The sequence below is a fragment of the Astatotilapia calliptera genome, chromosome 16 (genome assembly GCF_964374335.1).
Source record: "Astatotilapia calliptera chromosome 16, fAstCal68.1, whole genome shotgun sequence".
Taxonomy (NCBI): domain Eukaryota; kingdom Metazoa; phylum Chordata; class Actinopteri; order Cichliformes; family Cichlidae; genus Astatotilapia; species Astatotilapia calliptera.
In genome coordinates, this window is record NC_137437.1 from 29682065 (window position 1) to 29701846 (window position 19782).

The 19782-nt window shown below is 39.6% G+C and overlaps 1 protein-coding gene across 1 annotated transcript in view; it reads left to right on the forward strand.

The window, feature by feature from the left end:
• The first annotated feature begins 14825 nt into the window (after positions 1 to 14825).
• Positions 14826 to 19782, forward strand: part of dpp10 (dipeptidyl peptidase like 10) — a 255610-nt gene continuing 250653 nt past the window's right edge. Inside the window, exon 1 of the mRNA XM_026143890.2 lies at positions 14826 to 15078. Coding sequence (XP_025999675.1) covers positions 15019 to 15078 — 60 coding nt within the window. The 5' untranslated portion in view covers positions 14826 to 15018. The remainder of the gene's footprint in view (positions 15079 to 19782) is intronic.

Below are 19782 nucleotides of genomic sequence, written 5' to 3' on the forward strand. Positions count from 1 at the left end.
CTGGCAACCAACAGTCACTGAGAAAAAGTTATTATTTGCAGGCTTGTTACAAGTGGTGATTGTTAAAGCTCATACAGGCCTAGAGTGGCCTAGAGCGGCGGTCCCCAACCTTTTTTGCGCAACGGACCGGTTTATGCCCGACATTATTTTCACGGACCGGCCTTTAAGGTGTCGCGGATAAATACAACAAAATAAAACTAGTACCGGTACCGAAAAAAAGAAGATTTATTCATAACACACGTGAAAAGACCCAGGAAAACCGAGTTAACGATAAAAACGATAACAAAATAACGCTGAAAACCGATAAAAACCCTGAAAACCATACATTTCACACCTGAGCCTCAACTCTTGCGGCCAGGTACCAAACGACTCACGGACCGGTACCGGTCCGAGGCCCGGGGGCTGGGGACCGCTGGCCTAGAGTATTCCGTGACTATTTGGCGAGTCGCAGTTGGAGGTTGCTGGTATTTGCCATAGTTGTCTTTTTACTGCCATCTTTATTCAAAATCCAATAATTACCAAGAGAATTAGAGGTAAAAATTAACTAAAAAAAATTTAATTCAAATGCAAAATAACAGAATTTTACAGGTTAAAGTTTAAACTTGTAGATGGTCAAATGCTGTTTTCGAACAGTCTGCTTTGATTCCTCCCATTATCACTTGTATTTCCTATTGCCACTTTAGAATATGATTGCAATATTGGAGGAGCTGTTTAGACCCATTTATTTTTTTTCTCAGAGATGGTATTATGTAACTCACAGTTGGAGTTCTCATATGCCTGGGATCAGCATGAAACCCTCCCAGTGAAATTATCACTACAGAAGCTTAAGAGCACCGTTAGTAAATGTAATTTTCTCTTATAAATAGTAGAAGGTACAAGCCCGAGTTCATAAAGACTTTGATGTAGACTTTGATGCTTTGACGAGTAACACAAAGCTTAACATTCTGTTATACGTCTGCGCAGAAGCTCAAAATGCTGTGAAAACTGAAAATGCAGTCTTTGATCGTGCCAAAATCATGTCAAAACATGATTTCTTTGAAATAAGGTTTAAATTTAAAGAAAAGGGAAGTAGCTGTCACATGTCACAAACCTATAGATCGTAGCCTACAAGCCCCCATTAGGCTAAGTGGAGCCCTTGCTATACATCAATAGACAAATCACATACAGGGTGCTCTATTTAAGCAGCTTTGCAACCCCTTGTGATGTTTGACATACTCAATGTCACACCTGTTCTGTCATTGATATTCCTCTGTATCTGCTCTGTGCTCTACATTTCTGCATGAGTGTGGAGGTCCCACAACAAATTCATACAATATTAATTTCTGCACATGAAAGAACATTTGGAAAAACTTTGCCATACCAGAGGTCCCTGCTGCTTCACAGCTCTAGAATTGCCACAATCACATTCAGCTCCCGTTCCTGTCTTAAATATGCAAATTCAATGACTAGTGCCAAATCTTTCCATTTAGTTCCTCACATTCCTTTTGCCTTTCCATTTTTTTTAAACTTAACAAACTAAAAACCCCAAAAAACAAACATTCACACTGCAAACAGAGAAAAGTACAGTGGTATAAAAAGGCCATTCTGAGTTAAAAAACAAACAAACAAACAAGAAAGGATATTTAGAGGAGGAAGCGCTCTGAGAAAAACAATTAAAAAAAAATCTACAAATTCTGAGATCAAAGCTGATAGTTTCATTAATAATAATATAGTAATATAGATAAAGTAGATAAATCAATAGAAGTGGGAGGTGGCTCTATCAGTTAGCTTTGACCACAAATTCTGGTCTCACATACACTACCCTTCAAAAGTTTTAGAAAACCCCAATTTTTCAAGTTTTTTATTGAAAATTATGCATTGTAATGTCACATTGTACTCTGAGATGAAAGCATAGTAGAAATAAGCAAATGGAGTTAAAAAAGAAATCATGGAATCAATTTAGAGATCAATTTATGGTGAAGGGTTGGAATAAATAAATGTGCACCTCTTCCTAACTGATTCAGAACCGCTGAGGCAATATTGAAATGTATTTTGCTGTATTTTGAGCAGCATTTTTTCTTCTTTTCTTTGCTAAATGAACTTCTGTATATTGTTTAAATGATCAAAATAAATAACCTAACAAACAAATAAACAAACAAAAAAAATTCATTCTAAGCTATGAACTCATTAAAGTGGCCACTTTTAACAGATATAACAGCCGAACACACCCGTGGCATTCTTTCTACAATAGAAATCAAATATTCTTCAGAAAGTTCTTCCCAATATCTGTTGCAGAAGTTCCCATAAATGTGTGGCACTTGTAGGTTTGCTTTCACTCTTCTGTCCAGTTCATCCCAAACCAGCTCAATGGGGTTTAAGTCTGGCCACTCCATGTTTTCAAGCTTACCATCTTGTCTTTTTTTCCTGAAGTACTTCTGTCATAGGCAGAAGGTTCTTTGTCTTATTCTGATGTCTTAGCAATGACCTTCCTTGCGGCAACTCATCTGTCAAACCTGCAGCTCAAAGTCACAGTTGAAACTCAGACTTGCTTACTACGAACACTATTTAGCTACGCCGTTGTCCTGTGAACCACCTATCATGCAAGTTGTTAACTCTCAGAAACCTCTCAGTTTTGGTTTCAGGTCTGCCAGACCTACTGTCAGAATTTGCCCCAGTTTCTGTGCGCCGTTTGATGGTGAAGGAACTGTACTCACTGACACACTGACTTTCTTTGCCATTTCTCTGTAGGAAAAACATACATTTTAAGTGTTATGGGAAACTCTGCCTCTCTTCCAGTCTTAATTGCCTTTTTCTTGGATTTTTGTAGCAACACACTAATTTCTGCAGTACAATACTGTTCCACTGATTCTCACATGGATATGGTACCACAATGTGTTCCAACACTGCTTTTATGCAGACAGAGGGGGTTGTAAGTAATCCAAAAAAGTTAGAACAGCTGTAGGAATTAGTAGGAGCAGCTTAGTAGTTGATCAACCTCCTTGTGTTCCCTGAAAAAAAGAGCTGTTACTCCCCACATGCACTATTAGACAATTACATGGAGAAACCTTATGAACACAAGCTTTCTCACGCACACAGGTGTACACACAAGTGTTCACACAGGTGAGCGCGCAGGTACTCACAGACACACTATCTTGGGCAGCTGCTGCCTCTTGAAATATCTTGTATTTTTAATACTGTGTGCTGTTCAGTAACAGTGTCATTGCTATTTATGCATATGCTGCTTGTTGCTGTGGTTTCTCCTGGATAAATGGTGTGTTTACAGTTGCACCCAACCATATTTGGGCAATGATGCAATTTCTGTAGCTTGTCTCTTTTTTTTTACCATCACAGTGGAGTTCAATTAAGATATCACTGAAGTGCACACTTTCAGCTTTAAAGAGTTTAATAAAAGCATTTAAGCAACTATTTACAGGATTTTTTTAAGAAGAGCTGCCCATTTTCAGTGGGTCAAAAGAATTTCTGGACATGCAACTTCACAGCCAGCTAAGGCCTGTACGCTCGTGATGTCATTACCGATTACGTAGATAAAACATCTGGAGTATGAGGTCCAAAAAGATCCTGTTGTTTTGATTTAAACCCTACTGTGTTGGCGTACAGACTAAAAATTGCACAAATTGTGTCACTGTTCGAATACATATGGACCTAACTAGAAATAGGACTTAACATTACTAACCTGCAATGTCCAGTTAGTGCTGTAAGTTGCTTGGTCTTTGGTTTAAGGTAATCTCTTCATGTTAGCTAGTGTCACTAGTGTCATTTCACATTTCAACACCACCTAGCTAGTTTGTTAGCTAAGTAGATTATGTGAAGCCTTATGTTGCTATATAAACAAAAAGCAGATTTCATGATATAATGTTTAGCTACAGCCATAACTGGAGCAGACTGGCTAATGCTTAACTGATTATTCTAACTTAAATCTACAAATGCTGACATATGCAGGTTATGCAGTAGCTACATGTCAGGATTTATACCTGTGTGCACTGTATTGATGATGAAGTCTAGTTACATTTCTGGGGACATGTATGTCAGGTCACATCACAGGGTTTTAGAAGGGCTATGATGTATCTATGGCATATATTTAATACAGAAGGGTAAGACTGTTAGATTCTGGCAGCAGATATAAAAGCTACCATAATAGATAGCTCCACATGTTTGATTTGGCAGTTTCACACAAAATATCCCAAAGGGGGTTTTTGTCTCTGGCTGGAATTGAACCAGCAACATTTTGCTTGCCAAGGAAATACATAAATCACTATACTATAGAGCCACACAGAAGCTGGTAGGAGCTTCTGTGTAAAGATAAAAATATCTGACTAAGAAGAAAAGAAAACCACTAAGCAAGCTCTGATGTAACAATCAGCTGACTTTTAAAATTTGCTTATTCAGCAAATCATTATATTTCCCTTCATTGGCCTCCATATTAGCTCTTTTCATCTGGCTGCTGTTATCTTGTTATCTTTCTTTCAATTTTGTTTGTTTAAGTTTAATCTGTTTGGCTGCGGGTCATTAATGTAATGTAATGGGTGTTGTTTGTTTTTTGTTTGCCACCTCATATTTTCCTCACCATCTGTAATCTGTTTCTTCTGAGCAAACAGGTAGATGAAAGAGCTGAAACTACATTCTCATTTCATGGTCTTGTTTCCCCTGTATGACAGGTAGGCTGCCAGCTTCATCATAAATTTAGCATAAAACATGTGTGTCGGTATCAGCGCCTAATGGTCCCTTTTTGTCAAGCTCCCGTCCGCAGGGTAACAACTCAGCGGCCATGAAGATTTGGACAGGTAATTCACTTTCCCAGCCACACTTTTCATGCAGGCAACTCAGCTGAATGCAACAGAAGGTAGAAATGGCTTAAAAATCTCATTTGGACTCCATTGCATGGGCAAGGCAGGCAAACCCCAGAAACGGTGACCCATGAAATCAGGGTGAGGACAACTGCCTCCACTAGGCCCCATCCTCATTATAACGTCTTGAAAAACTGGAAGGAAAAGGTCAGAGAGGGTACGAGAATGAGGAGATGTGAAATGCAACGCTAAAAATGTATCTCAGGACATATATATGTGCCAAAATATGTAATGGACAGTGTATGCCGTGCAACAAACATCCCAGGGATGCTGCGATTATGCAGGATACTGTACGCCTTGACCTTAAGCACAGTCTTGACATGGTTTGGGGGTATCGTGACTGCCTGTAATCAGAGTGTAGAGTTAGATGAAAGGGTTTGCTTTTCATTTAGTCTCTGCATGTTCAAAAAAAGTCAGGTAATCAGACATTGTTAAGCCAGCTTAAAAAATGCAAATTGCCAGCTTTTGGTTTCACAACAAAGAGTAAAGAGGGACAAGTCTTTGTGTCCCACTGAGCTGTGATGGACTCGGCGAGATGAGGAAGCTATTTCCCCTTCAAAGCAAATTGAACAGAATTGATTCCGTCCCATCCTCTGCGAGAGAGCAGCTTCAAAGAGAATGTTTCTCCAAGGCCTCGTAACTGATGTCATCTTACTGAAGCAAAACCAAATCCCCTACGTTGTATGTGTGATCCGGTCCCCAATGAACGAGCAGTTAATTAATTCCTCTAAAAGACAATTAGTCTCTTCAATCAAATCCTTTGGGCATGTTTGAATTTTGGTGAGTCCAGTTTTCCTCCAAAGCAAATGATTAATCACACGGATTGCCCACCGTGCTCATAAATAGAGCTTTCACACATCTACACACACACCAGAGTAGGTTAACCTTTCTTATTAGTGATCGCAGGATTTTGGTCATGCGTGATGATTCACACCACAGCATTTTGGGTGTTTTTTTATGACTCTTTGCACAAATGACTCATTAAACTTTAATGCTGATCACAATGCATATGCATGACTTTAAGTATTATTTTTACATATCAAATGGGTCATATCTGCAGTGCAAATGTGCTCATGTTGTGATCCTCGCAAAGATCAGCTCAAAGTTCAAGATGTTTGTTAGAGAGAAGAATAAACACTCAGGCTTGGGTAATTCAGCATTCAAGGTTTCTGTGTTTTCACAGCTATATAGCCATGCTCTAGGCTACAGGTTTTTCATATCCATGGAAACACAAAAACCAAGCTGGATATTTCCCCCAAAGGGGCTAGGAACGCTGAGGCTAGGAAATAAAAAGCAAGGAAACAATGAGACAAAAAGGAGTTCCATGAGGACAAACAGAAGGATCAGTATTCAGGTCAGAAGTTCAGAAATATAAATACTTTTTGCATCATTTTGCAGAAATAGAAATCGTTTTCTTTATTTTTGTGTTGAAACCGAGAAACATTCTGCAAATTGCTATAATATCTTTCACACTAGCTAAAGTTCAATGAAATGTCCCCAGCCGTAAATGCATTTTTTTCCTTGAACATTGTATGTGTGTGTGTGTGTGTTTATTTTTCATTCATGAAACCTTTTTTCTAACCAACAGTGCTCCAAAGAAGCTTAGTAAATCGCTAGTTACATGTGTATAGCTTTCAAATATTTGGTAGCTAAAGGGATGAAAAGCTCCACATATGTAGGTTGTGTCCATTAGCACCAGCTTTTGCATGTTTCTCTTTTATGTAATGCAAAGCTCCCGGTAATCACTTTAATGCTCAGCACAGTCAGTGCGAAGAGAAGGCATTCACCCATTCACTGAGTTGGGTGAATCCAGTTTCGCCTGCAGGTACCAGGAATCTATTAGCCCCATCCACCCCTCTCTGTGCATTGAGCACTGTAAACTCAATGGGGCTTTGTGATAACGGAACAAAACCTGGAAGTCAATGAAAGAACTACTCCATGCATGCATGCTGTAAGGCATATCACCTGTAGCGCTACCCTTATAGCCACCCTAGGAGGAAATATTAGTTACTGAAGAGTGATCTCAGTCCGATATGTTTCGTTTTTTTGCACCAGCAATGGTGAGGATATCTATATATTTTCTATTATCCAAGCATAAAGATGCTAATTTAGTGGCATGATTAATTTCAACACCCAGAAATAGTGATATAGTTCAAACAAGTCCAATCAACATAAACGTGTAATGTGATTTTTTGGCGCTTGGAAGATAGTTCAAGCTCTGAATGGTCAGTAAGACTTATTTAGCAAGTGGTAAAAAAAGGCCTAAGTGGTTAACTGGCGACCTGGTGAATGTTAAGAAGTTATTAGGTTAATGGAAAACAATATCCTTGACATCATCGTCCATCAACAAAACCCCATTTTGCACTATCATATGTATGTTCAGTTTGGTGTAGCTGTGGGAGCCTGAAGGAAGCAGCACACATTGGCCTGCCAGTTGTGAATACGCTGGAATACAAGCTGTGGTTGTTGCACATCACACAGACTTTGCACTTGGAGGTGGCAGGTTAAAGACTGGCTAATGTTCAATCAAACTGCCTCTGACATCTGTGTCCTCACATTAACCCCCCATCAGGTGTTGTCTGGAAAGGTTCAGGGCTTCGCTGCATGTGTGAAAAAATTACCCGCAGATACATGCGTAACTACAAGATAAACGCACACCCCTGCATGTGACCCTACACATCAACACACACCCTCATCACCTATTCAGGCATGACAGATTAAAAGCAACCTGAAGCTGTTAGCATAATGAAAGTGTGCATCCCACCCTTGCATGAAACCAACCCCACACATTTATCCTGAACTCACGGTGCAGCCCATTAATTCATCTGCCAATACACATCTGTACTAATTACCAGAGTCTGAACATGTACATTCACCCACCATTAGTAATTTACACCTGGCTGCATGGGGCAAATTATCTTTGTTGCAAATGATCACCTGCCTCAAGTATTCCCACTAAGCCTCCAGTTTGTATCAAAACTTTAAAGGCTTCCTTAAGTATGATGTTATTCCTGGCATTAATACACTGCTGCAGTTTGTCTTCTGATTGAAATGCAGCCTCGCTTGTAAGGCGAAGACCCAGTCGAGATGCAACAGGCAGGTCTGGTATACAACATTCCTCTAATGAACCCTCTAGATAACAGTGCATGATGGGAAGCAGATGTGCTACAATTGTTCATTTAACCCCCTAGTCCTTTGATTCAGAAAGTCTCTCAATATCTCAACATGCTCAGCCATAGCTATCTGCAAACCAGGACCCAGGGAGACATGGGGAGGACAGAATGAGACAAAGAGAAAAATAGAAAGGAAAAAAAGGATGAAAGACATGCTTTTTCCCCCCCTAAGACAAAGAAGCAAAGCTGAAACGCCACAACACCAGAGAGCTGCCTACATGTTATTTATCAGCTTCTGAAGGCCACCGCAGACACATTTACTCACTGTGTCATGAAGAAACATTTTTCCCCTGCCAGCAGAATCACCTCATATCAGAGCCTTTCCCTGTAACTGAGAATTTTCCTCTGTAGTGTAATAAGATTGTGTCCCTATATCCCTACCAACCATGATTAAGGTATTTTTCAATGTTAAATTCCATTATTGATGCACAAACTGTCAAGAATAGTGAATTAGGTGCAGTGAAATTGGGTGGATTCTGACTACTGTTCCTAAGGTGTGCCATTGTAATAGCTTGTATGAAAAAGTACTAAGACATCCTATTTCTCATTTCACAAGTGTAAAAATGACATTACACTTCTCAGATATCAAGGAAAATGCTTTGGGGGAACAATTAATGCTGGGCATGGGAGTTCTAGCCAAGAGTACAGCAATTAAGGTTTAGCTTTCACTTTTCATCTCTATTTGTCACATTTGCAAATAAACAAAGTGGACTCAAGTGTGAACAAATGGAGATGGACTGGCACAGAGATAAAACTGTAACATAACAAAAGGCATTGTTCGGGAAAGCAGGGGAGTCCAAGACAGAAAATCAAAGAAATCCAAGAAGAGAGCCAAAAGGAGAAAGTAACAAAGGAGACCGAGGAAAGCAAGGGACTAGAGCCCTGGTGAATGTCACAAAGGCTGAGGATGCCATATCATAGCTGTATACAAAAGATGGACATGGCAACAATTAGGTCATGCTTTGGTTTTTGGGCTGTGCATTTTTTAAATGGTAAATGGCCTGTATTTGTATAACGCTTTACTAGTCCCTAAGGACCCCAAAGCACTTTACGCATTCAGTTATCCACCCATTCACACACACATTCACACACTGGTGATGTCAAGCTACATTGTAGCCACAGGCACCCTGGGGCGCACTGACAGAGGCGAGGCTGCCGGACACTGGCGCCACCGGGCCCTCTGACCACCACCAGTAGGCAATGGGTGAAGTGTTTTGCCCAAGGACACAACGACCGAGATTGTCGTAGCCGGGGCTCAAACCGGCAACCTTCCGATTACAAGACGAACTGCCAACTCTTGAGCCACAATCGCCCCATTTTTAAAACCAAAATAACTAACAGAGAATGAGGCAAATGGTTGTTGGGTGGTAACTTATTAGCTAATGCTAAAAACTTGGTTAGCAATCTGTGTTCATGTGAGTCTGTGCATTGTGTATGACAAACAGCCATGTCTCCAGTTCATCTTAACACCCCTAACCATTTATTGAGGAGGATTAGTTGTGAAAGTAAGCCATGAAGAAGGAAACTTTCCATAGAAGCTGTGTCTAAATATGTATATTACTTCACCTAGTTTAGTTCTGGGAGGAGACACAAACCCATCCTAGGGAGGGCACAGCTAGTATATTCCTAATGTTGGTCCCAAGCCCGGATAAATAAGAGTGTTATGAAGAAAGGAATCTGGCGTAAAATCTATGCCAAAACAAATGTGCGAATCCGTCTGCTGTAGCGACCCTTGGGAACAGGAATCAGCTCCAAGTATCTTCTGCTTTAAAGTTGGAGATTTTAGCATGGGAGTCTACAAAGATTCACTCAGTTTTGGAGGCAGCCTCAAGAGGCCAGTTGTGGAATTACGCTTCTATATTTGCTTCATTTTTCAGCCCTAGAGGTTGCAGCTGGGATAAAAAACACTAAAATTAAATACACTAGTACAACACAGGGATAATATGGCACAGGTGAACTCAATCAAAACAGTTACAGAGCTTCTAATGTAACAGAGAACTTCCTTTCTCTACAGTCTCAGTCGTATATTCTAAAAATGAAGCTGTGGGCTAAACATTTTTCCTCTGGAAATGTTCATATTTCAATATGAGAGCATCTTTTTGGTTTCATGTGGAATTGTAAATTTTTTTTTTATATCTCTGTCTATCTCATCAGAATACACACCTATCCATCTGTCTGAATTTCAGCCAATATTCCACAATGTGAAACAGAAAAACTGTAAAATAAAACAGGAAGCAGAATGAAGAAAGGTGAAGAATAACTCACACATATGCTCTATATGTGTGAGGTATTCTATATGTTGGGCAGAAAATAAGAAACAGCATTCAATAACATAAAGAAGGAGAAAACTGAGGATTGCAGCAGAAACCACAGGCAATTATAACGACAGACTCTGACAGTGAAAGCAAATAACTTTACAAGGGAAAAATAGGACAGCCCCCCCCCCCCCCCACACACACAAAAGTACATTAACAGTGTAATACACCATGACAGTAAATTCATCATTATCAATCTCCATCATGTGCAGTGTAATTATTTTAAAGTGAGACTTGTGGTCAGCATTGTGTCTGACAAGTTTCTCTATCATATTCGCCATTAAATCAAACCACAAACATGAAACGAGCACACCGATGATGATATCCATTTGCGTCCATTATCTTGTAGCGCAAAATGAAGACCAGCTAAATTACAAAGGCAAGGAAAATTTTACCCGAGGCATGTAATTACTGCCTGTAACTCTCCAGCCTTGTTGTAGAATCACTACCATTTCATAAATGCACTATATATGCTCTGCACAGGACTGCTCTTTATCTGCATTTAATTATGCACCAGAGAATAATATAATTAGAGCCATAAGCACTTAGGATTGTTGATGAATGTGAATTGAATAATTGAATAATCTTAATGATGGCTCCAAATTTTATTTGTCAGTAGGTAAGACATTTCTATAAGTGTAGTCCATGTTAAGTTTTAAACTACCAAAGAAATAACTAAAGATGGCAAATGTCAATATTATTAGGGAAAGGTTACATGAAGTCCCAGAGATACAGTATTATTGTCACATAATACATATCAGATACTAGAGATGGACCGATCCGATATTACGTATCGGTATCGGTCCGATACTGACCTAAATTACTGGATCGGATATCGGAGAAAAATAAAAAATGTAATCCGATCCATTAAATATCACGAAAGCACCTCGCAAAATTTGCAACACGCTGTAACTCACCTCAGAACGTTAGCAGTCGGAGCAGTATGCATCACGTGATAGAGCGGCTGTGGCATGCCGGACCTGTCGGTGGTCTGGATAGCATTTGGAGCTTCGCTAGCAACCCGGCATTTCATCTCCGACAAAGTTATCCCCGAGAGAAGTAAAGCAAGTGTGTAAGTCCATCTCTGAATGTTTGTAAAGCATTCCCACGTTAAGCTTAACAAGTGACTGCCTCTCGCTCTCCGGCTGCTACTTCAATCGTGAAACTGCTTAAATGATCAGCTGATCGGCTTTTCTGTCGTGAGTCTCTCTTGTTTGTTTTTGGCCCACTTTGCACCAGAAAGAGGAAACCAGCGGCTGAACAACAGCAGAACGTTTAAGCTTGATAAGCTGTTGTTAGAATTTATTTAATATTACTTTTTACTCCAGGATCTTTTTCTATGTAGCTGACGCTGGTAACTGTGCAGGGGCGGATCTAGCAAAGTTTAGCCAGGGGGGCCGATAGGGCATGAACAGGGAAAAGGGGGCACAAAGACATACTTTTCTTTCTTATTCTCATTTAAAATGTCGAGCTTTTAATAAATAATTATCTGACACCCAAAGTTTTAATTTGATGTAAAATGAATAGAAGTCAATTACTGTATATAGTGACTATTAAGTCTAATATATATACCCTAGTAAGCTATAGTACTTTTTACTTTGGGAAGGTACCATCTGTGCAGTCTGCAATTTTGTTGAAGAAAGATGTTGAATCTATTTAATATTTCTTGAAAAATAATTGATTTCTGTGCATTTTTTTTCACACTGCATCAAATTAAGGTTGATTACGTCGATTAAGCATCATGAGGTGGCGCGTGAGGGGTGGTTCCTTATTTTTTATTTATTTATGTTTGTTGTTGCTGGGAGTTGGAACCCTATTAGTTAGGTTGCTTAATATTTACGCTAAGTACTCTTTAAAATACCAGAATAGGGAGGATGGTGTAGGTCTAAGTTTATTAGATTGATCAGTATTGCTGAACTATGAAATATTTTTTTTGTATACAGGTATAACAGAATAGCTTTAGTGTAGTTGTTGTTTTAAACTTGAGTATGAACTTGCAGACTTGCAAAATGGAGCAAGATATTTTAAAAAACAGTTTTGTTGATTAAAAAAACACTATATCGGATTCATATCGGTATCGGCAGATATCCAAATTTATGATATCGGTATCGGTATCGGACATAAAAAAGTGGTATCGTGCCATCTCTATCAGATACATCTTGATTTTACATTTGAGGATGCAGAATTCATTGCAAAAGGGTTCAGGATCTCATAATGTACAGGAAAGCACATGGTGGTGGGATTGCACTTTATATTTAAGAGCCAATTGAGATCAGAGGTGATTTGACACCAGATGAGATTGAAATGGTTGCAAGTGCATTTACCTACTTGAGACCAACATCAGTGTGTTGTTGTTATAGAACAACAAGTGCAAATATTTTTTTCTGGATATAATTTGTGAAAAATTAGATCAGGTCATGTGTGTGATCTTAATAATAAACTCTAATTTATGGGTGACCTGAATATCTAATGAAATTTACAGAGCTGTCAAATGAAAAATAGGCTCCTATATAGCAAATATTTGTGGATTATCTCAAGTAAATAATGTTCCAACAAGAACATGGCAGAAAAGTGATGGCACAGAAATCTCTAGTTGTATTAATTGACACATCTTAACCAATTACAATGTTGCAGTATCATGGGCCAAAGAAATATCTATACTGTTAGGGTGTAGTGCTAATAATTGAATGGAGCAGCATTTGTTGTCCTTTGTTGTGGGTATAGAACAAACTGCAATGATGCATAAATGTCTTGACTGTTTAGCTGTAAAACAAACAGTTTACTCTTGTGTTTATTGTTGCAAAAAGCCAGTTATTTTGTACAAAAATGTCTACTTTAGTGCAAACAGACATGATTGTTCGACCAGACACGGTACATGGGTACAATTATTTTTTTTTCACCCACAAAACAAATCAATTGAACTAAATTGTGTCAGACTATGAAGGAACGGCATTCACAACCAAAACAGATAACACAAGAAACGAGTAAAATAAAACAAAACAAAAAATCAACTTCAAAACAAAATCTATTTGCCCTGACTCTTAATCACAGATAAAAAAAAAAAATACTGAGACGTTTGGATCGTTGTATGTATGTGTGTTGTAATAATGTATGTTATTTTCAAATGATGTTTTATTTCTCTGTGTAGGCTTTTAACGTGCACTGTCAAAGCGTAAAGGTTTGAGGCCACAGAAAGAACAGCTGCTACATTGCTAAACTAAACTCATATGGCAATCATGACATAAGAGCTACAGAAGAAAAAAATTATGTACAATGAATAGTTAACTTATTTAAAAATGTGTGGACAGCATATACTACAGTGATTTACACATCACACTGAGACAATCTAATTCCATTTAGTTTATTAATTTTTGTGGATATTATGCTTACATGGTGCACCTGACCACGTTTATGCTTAATCAGATTACTGCTAATTAATTGATGTATAGCAAACATGGGCATATGTTGCATTCTGATGCTGGCTGGTTTATTTGACTCTGGGGCAAAATATAATAAAGCTGCTATGTTTAGCCTGCTGTGCCCACTTAATGGCAAATTAAAGGCATCCAGGGTGCATTTGTAAAGAATCAACTGTAGCTGTAGAGTGAAACTGAGCTTAAGATAAAATAACAGAATTTTTTGATGCTCAGTTGCAGTTTACAGGAGACATTTAATCCTGTGTATGATATTTGATTTTTGTGAGTTTTTGAGACCTTTACATCATCAGTGTCAAATTGCACAATAAACCTACCTTTAAGCAACAAATTGAACAATTAATATAAATTCCCTGATGTAACAAAACTGATAAAAACAAAATAAAATTACTTTTTTTAAAGTTTAACAAACACCCAGTTTCAAAAAATTATTTTGCATTGTTTCACAGGGTTAAGATAATGTGTTTCAGCAAGAATTCTGCTCCTTCTCAGAACCTTTTTGCATACTTTTGCGTATCTTTGTTGTAGGATGATTTCAGAGGTACTATAAAAGAGAAAACATATCAGACCTCTTCCTCCTTTTCCTTCTACGTCTTATGGTTATTGACTGTCTACATGACACCAGAGAAGATGCTGTGCAGCTGCTCACTGAGATCATGCTGAATACTGTCTTTGTGAAAATGTGTGCTGAAAAATAGTAGCCTTATAGCCCAAAAGATGAAGGAGCTGTATGGACTAATATTAATTTTTGGGAGTAACACATAATATATAAAATATTGCCAGTCAGACACACTGTCAAACAGTTACATGGTGGCATTTTAAGTGCATTTGCACAGTGCATGTATATGGGTATTACTTGCCTGCTTTGTGGTGTTTTTAGCCACATTGTTGATTTAAAAAAAAAAGTCAGTTTGGCAAACCTCCAACAGAAGTAAATTATTCTGTAATAATGATGTTGTGATACATCCGAGGTTTTCACCTTCGCCACCCCTTTCAGATTTTTCTGCAGCCGCCCCTGGTCACCAGCCACCACCGGTCATTTGTGCACATACCTACCTACATACCGCGCTGCGCGAGGCACATACAGTGCCTTCAAATGCGGTTGCGCGCTTCCACCGCACGGCAAACAAAGAGCGAAAACAGTGAGCATCCCTGGCTGTAGAGTTGCACCTGCAGGAGGGCTTGCTTTGATTCTTTTCTCGGCTGTTTTGTCTCACTTGGATAGGAGGACAGTTTGTGTCTGAGTCCCAAGATGAACCAAACCGCCACCGTATCGCATCAAGTGAAATGCCAGTCTACAAAGGCCATCAAGGTGAGTTGTATGGATTATTCTTGTTCGCCGCGGTGAACTTATTGGTGATTTATTGAACTGTTTGTCGGCAGGAGCTCCGTGACAGCTCCAAACTTCAGTGCGGGTTTGGCGAGCGGGGATGCGCATTGACGCACAGCACTTTGGAGATGGTTAGGGGATATACGCGTGAGCATCCCCGTTACAGCAACATCGAGTTATTAAATAATGTTCCTTTATGAGACATTGAGAAATAAAAGAAAGAAAGATAACAGGACTCCAGTGGCTAGGTTTGAACGAGAGACGTCCAGTTTGAATGCCTTGGATGAAGAGTCACACATTGGCGCAGTGGCGAGATTTCATTCATATCACGTGGTGCTTCTTGTTCTTATTTTGTCTGTATGTGCTGACAGTAAATTAGAGGATATCCCTTCGGACTTTAAGGTGGTTGGTGAGGAAAAAATGTGAACATTTGTGCCTTTGAAGGTGCTTAACTTTACCTGTGCACGGTCCCGGGAGATCATCCCGAATCCCGACCTGTTGTCGGGACAAACAAATTGATTTTAAACCTTCTGGAAGGGGGGGAGTAAGAAGTGCCAGCTCGTAAACGTGAAATCAAGACAGAAAGAAAGAAAGAGAGAGAGAGAAAGAGCGAGAGAAGGGATAGCGGCGTTTTCTTTTCCAGTCACGATCGAGAAACGTCTTCGCTCGGTGGCATCCGCATTGTCTTCGTATAGCGCACCTAAATCTGGGTTGAAGGAGTGTGAAATGTGTGTGTGTCGGTGTGTGTGAGGGGTTGCTTCTCATGCAGCACGCATGTGTGCGCGCGCACGCGCCTGAGTTTGTGTGTGACTCAACAGCTCGGTATCGATTTTGCCGCGGGTTCTGCATCACTTTTCAACCTCCAAGTCCCACCAGAGAAATTTAGCTTGGGGCAAATTTATCGATCCTCCTTCCTACTGTCCCAAAGGCGAGCAATTTAGGAATACAAGGCCGAGTGTTTGGAATTACCCAACTTCAACTTTTGAATGAAACATTTTGTGGAAAAAAAAATTATTTTAATTGAATTCTTGAGGTATTTCACCAGTCTCAGGCAGCCATCATATACTGTGTGCACCTGGTGCCGTTTCCTTCTCCGGGACTGTTGAGCTGAAGCCAACTCTTCGTGTGTCATGTGGCTTTGTGCTGCTGATGGAGCTCAGTGCAGGATGCTCATAAAAGCCACTGTGCTGTGTTCAAAATGAGGCTGCTGTCACGTTTTTTTCTACCTTTTGGAGGAAGGGCATAATGGGATGCACCCAGCTGAGTTCAGGACTGCTCAAAATTCAAATACAGTACTCTAGTTCTTTTAATTTGAAATGTTATCTTCGACAAGACTTTTAATTATGTGGTTGGTTGGTGAAAAAGCAATTTTTCAAATTGCTTCTTCACATACTGGCAACCTGAGTTTAAACATGGTTTAAAGGTACTTACTGTAAATTCAAATTTTTTGTAAATTAATTGATCAATGCTAATCAACGCTCAGATACAAAAATACTTCAGTCTTTATTGTTTTGAAAAGGTATCAACAGAAGTTGAACTACTGTAGGCCTGGGCTGTAGTTACATGTAACACCAGTTACTAGAAAATTCTTCTTTTAGCTTTATTCCCATTCTCTCAAGAAGCTTTGCCTTTTCCCAGGTAAATGCTGTCAAAATATAACTGTTAATTTTCCTTGATAAATAAAGGTTAGAATGACTCAGTACACCATCTAGTGGTCTATACTACTATTGTGAGAAAGTACAGCCAGGCTCTAGGTCAACTTCAGTTGGTGTCTCTTAAACACAACACACAGATATTTTTTTTAAAATAAAGTCAAAACAGTCTTCTATTTACCTTCTGTTATTGGTGTTTAGTTTTTAAAGAATTTTAAAACATGAATTTACAATAAGTACCAATAAAGGAAACTGGTTCACTTGAGTCCTGTTTGTCTGCAGATTTGCTTATGCTTTCTGTCAGTTATTACGCTCAGATTCAGTGCAGAGATCTTGGAAGATTGTGAAGTTTTCTCCATGCTATGAGTCAAATGAGGGAAACCTGGTGCATATAACTGAAAATGTCACTACTTTACCAAAGCTCAGCGATGAACCCAGTGAAGCAGTGTATCTGATATGAGAAGCGTGGTTAGAAAGGCCAGTTCATGCTGCGGGCTGCAGACCGGCACATGGTCACTGGACTTGGTCTTATACCATAACAGGAGGTGTGTGTGTGTGTGTTCATGTTCCACATGTGCACGCTAGAAAGCATAACACCCAATAGCCAGTTTTCTTTGCTGAACTACATTAAAAAAATATAAGAAGCTGCAAGTGAAAGAAATATGTTGGTCTGTGAATACAAACGCTGCTGGATAATTGTCTACAATCCAAATAACGAGTTTGCAAGAAATAATGCACAATACACTGACCGGCATGAGATGGCAAACAAAAAGGGATCAAAAGTGAATTTTCCAAACACCACAGTGGCACAGATAGATGGGTCGAGGTGGTAGCACTTTGATATACCTTTGACACGCCAAAACCAAAGAAGCACAGGTGTTTTAATGATCACAGTGGGATGCTGTACTATTGTGCTTGCTGATTCAGTCTCCACCCAGATCCTGGAGTGCTGGGACTTCACTAAACCGAGCCTTCATCTGTGTGATTAATTAGATTTGCACTTTTCCTGCTATATCCAATCGCACAGTCTAATCACCACACATCCACTGCAGTCTGACATGACTCAGAATTACATAACATAGTCTAACTGAAATTGAGATCACCCCTATCTGGCACACTGGGCACAAGTGGAGTACAGCACATACACCAGTTTATTTTTCTCAGCATATGCACTGTTGCTGTCAGGTCATGCTGGGTTGGACACAAGAGGCTGGACACAATTCCTAACAACACAGTAATGCTAGTTGGCGTGGATGTACGAGGCATTTTCAGGATTTCTTGGAGTGGCGCAGACCAAAATAAAAGTAGAGGGCCCTCAAGAAAATCAGAATATTTGATTACAAGTAAGTATATTGGAGAAGCAGGGTATATTATCGATTTAGTCTTCTGAAAGTGGTGACACTGCTGCAAACGGTAAACACAATTCTGGGCTTTTTAGACCTTGTACAAAACACTTGTGGGGTTGTTTTCTGGGGTTGGATTTAAACATTTTTAGCTTAGTTTTAACTGACAATACAACATTTCACATTAAGAGGTTTGATACTAGAGTGTCATAACATACCTCCACTTATATCATGCATTTTATTCACTCATGCAGCCAGTCAGACTGGAGCCACCCATCTTTTCCATTTGACTTGAAGTATCTACAAGCTGTCACTAGGATGGGGAGGGTCATTTAGGAGTCACTCACTGATTTAAACCAATCAGGATTGATGAATGTAATCAGAAAGTCATCTGGTGTTTGCAGCCAGTGCAAAGTAAACAGAGTGGGCAGGCGTTCAGCTCACTTTAATTTGTTCATATTGAAATACAGTCTGAAAAGAAGAAAAGGAAAGATTGAATGTTTAATTTATGCTACCATGAGTGTGTCCATTTTTGGAAGTATTTGCCTACAGAGAGTCTACGGACAGGGGTTTTCAACCACTGGAAACATGCTTACATGCAGTCCTCCAAACTACATGGTACTCAATGTGGGTGATGTTTTGCATCAGTTGAATGCTAATTGGTTGACAAGTAGGCTGGAACCGGGAAGGGGGAAACAGTGGAGTTCACCAGGAATGGGAGAAGAGAAAAAAATCCCCAAACACCCCAGATTAAAAACAAACAAAAAAATGGAGCATGAGAAGAACACACAGGATTTTTTTTTAATTCGATAAAGATTATGACCTGCTTCACACCATCAGAGGTTTTGTTGTGTCACTTGTGGTCTGTCACTCAGCAATAATTGGCAGCCATATGCATCTTTACATTGTATATATACACTTTATGGATGCAGCTTGCTAACTAAGCTTGCTACAGTCTGTAGATAACCCATCACTCCATCTTATTCTCTAATTATCATGCAGTTTGGCTCTAACAAAACAAAATGGTGGAAGCCAAGGGCTAATAATGAGGCTTCAAAATGTAGAGCCTGCAGAGTAGTGAGTGAAATCATGGTAACCTTTGCTTTGTACATCTGTTATATACAGTCCTCAGGCATAGCTAGTAAATGTGGGCTGTTTAGATTCTGTTAGTGTGTGTTATAACGTTAGTTGTTCTAACTAGGATGACTCAATGGCTACAAAGTTCACACGAGAAGATGAGAAGATTCACCCATATCTTCTGTTGCATGGAGAGCTGCTGTGTACGAATGCCCTGATGGTTTGCGGGAGAATCTGCTTTCTGAACGTCACCGAGCAATGCTTTTCTCTTTTCACACTTTCCCTTTCTTTGTTTCTTTGGGAGATTCTGAGCTGAGGCAGCATTTACGCTCTTTATTGTTTAAAACCGCTGCACATTATAACAGTGGTGAACAACAGCCCGGAGTGTCAGACACCCCGAGGCATCTGCTCCAGATCAGCTTGATGCTCTTTGCTTTCACCTCTCAATGAACCTGTCTCTATAATCAGTGAAACAAGCAGGGATCATAGACAGGATTAAGTACTCCAGAACTCATCTGTGTTGCGCAAACCTCGCCATCTAATCTCTCCCATGTCTGACCCCCGTCGAGTGGCACAGAGGTCTTAACGGCTTTTTATCATCCTCTTAAATGTGC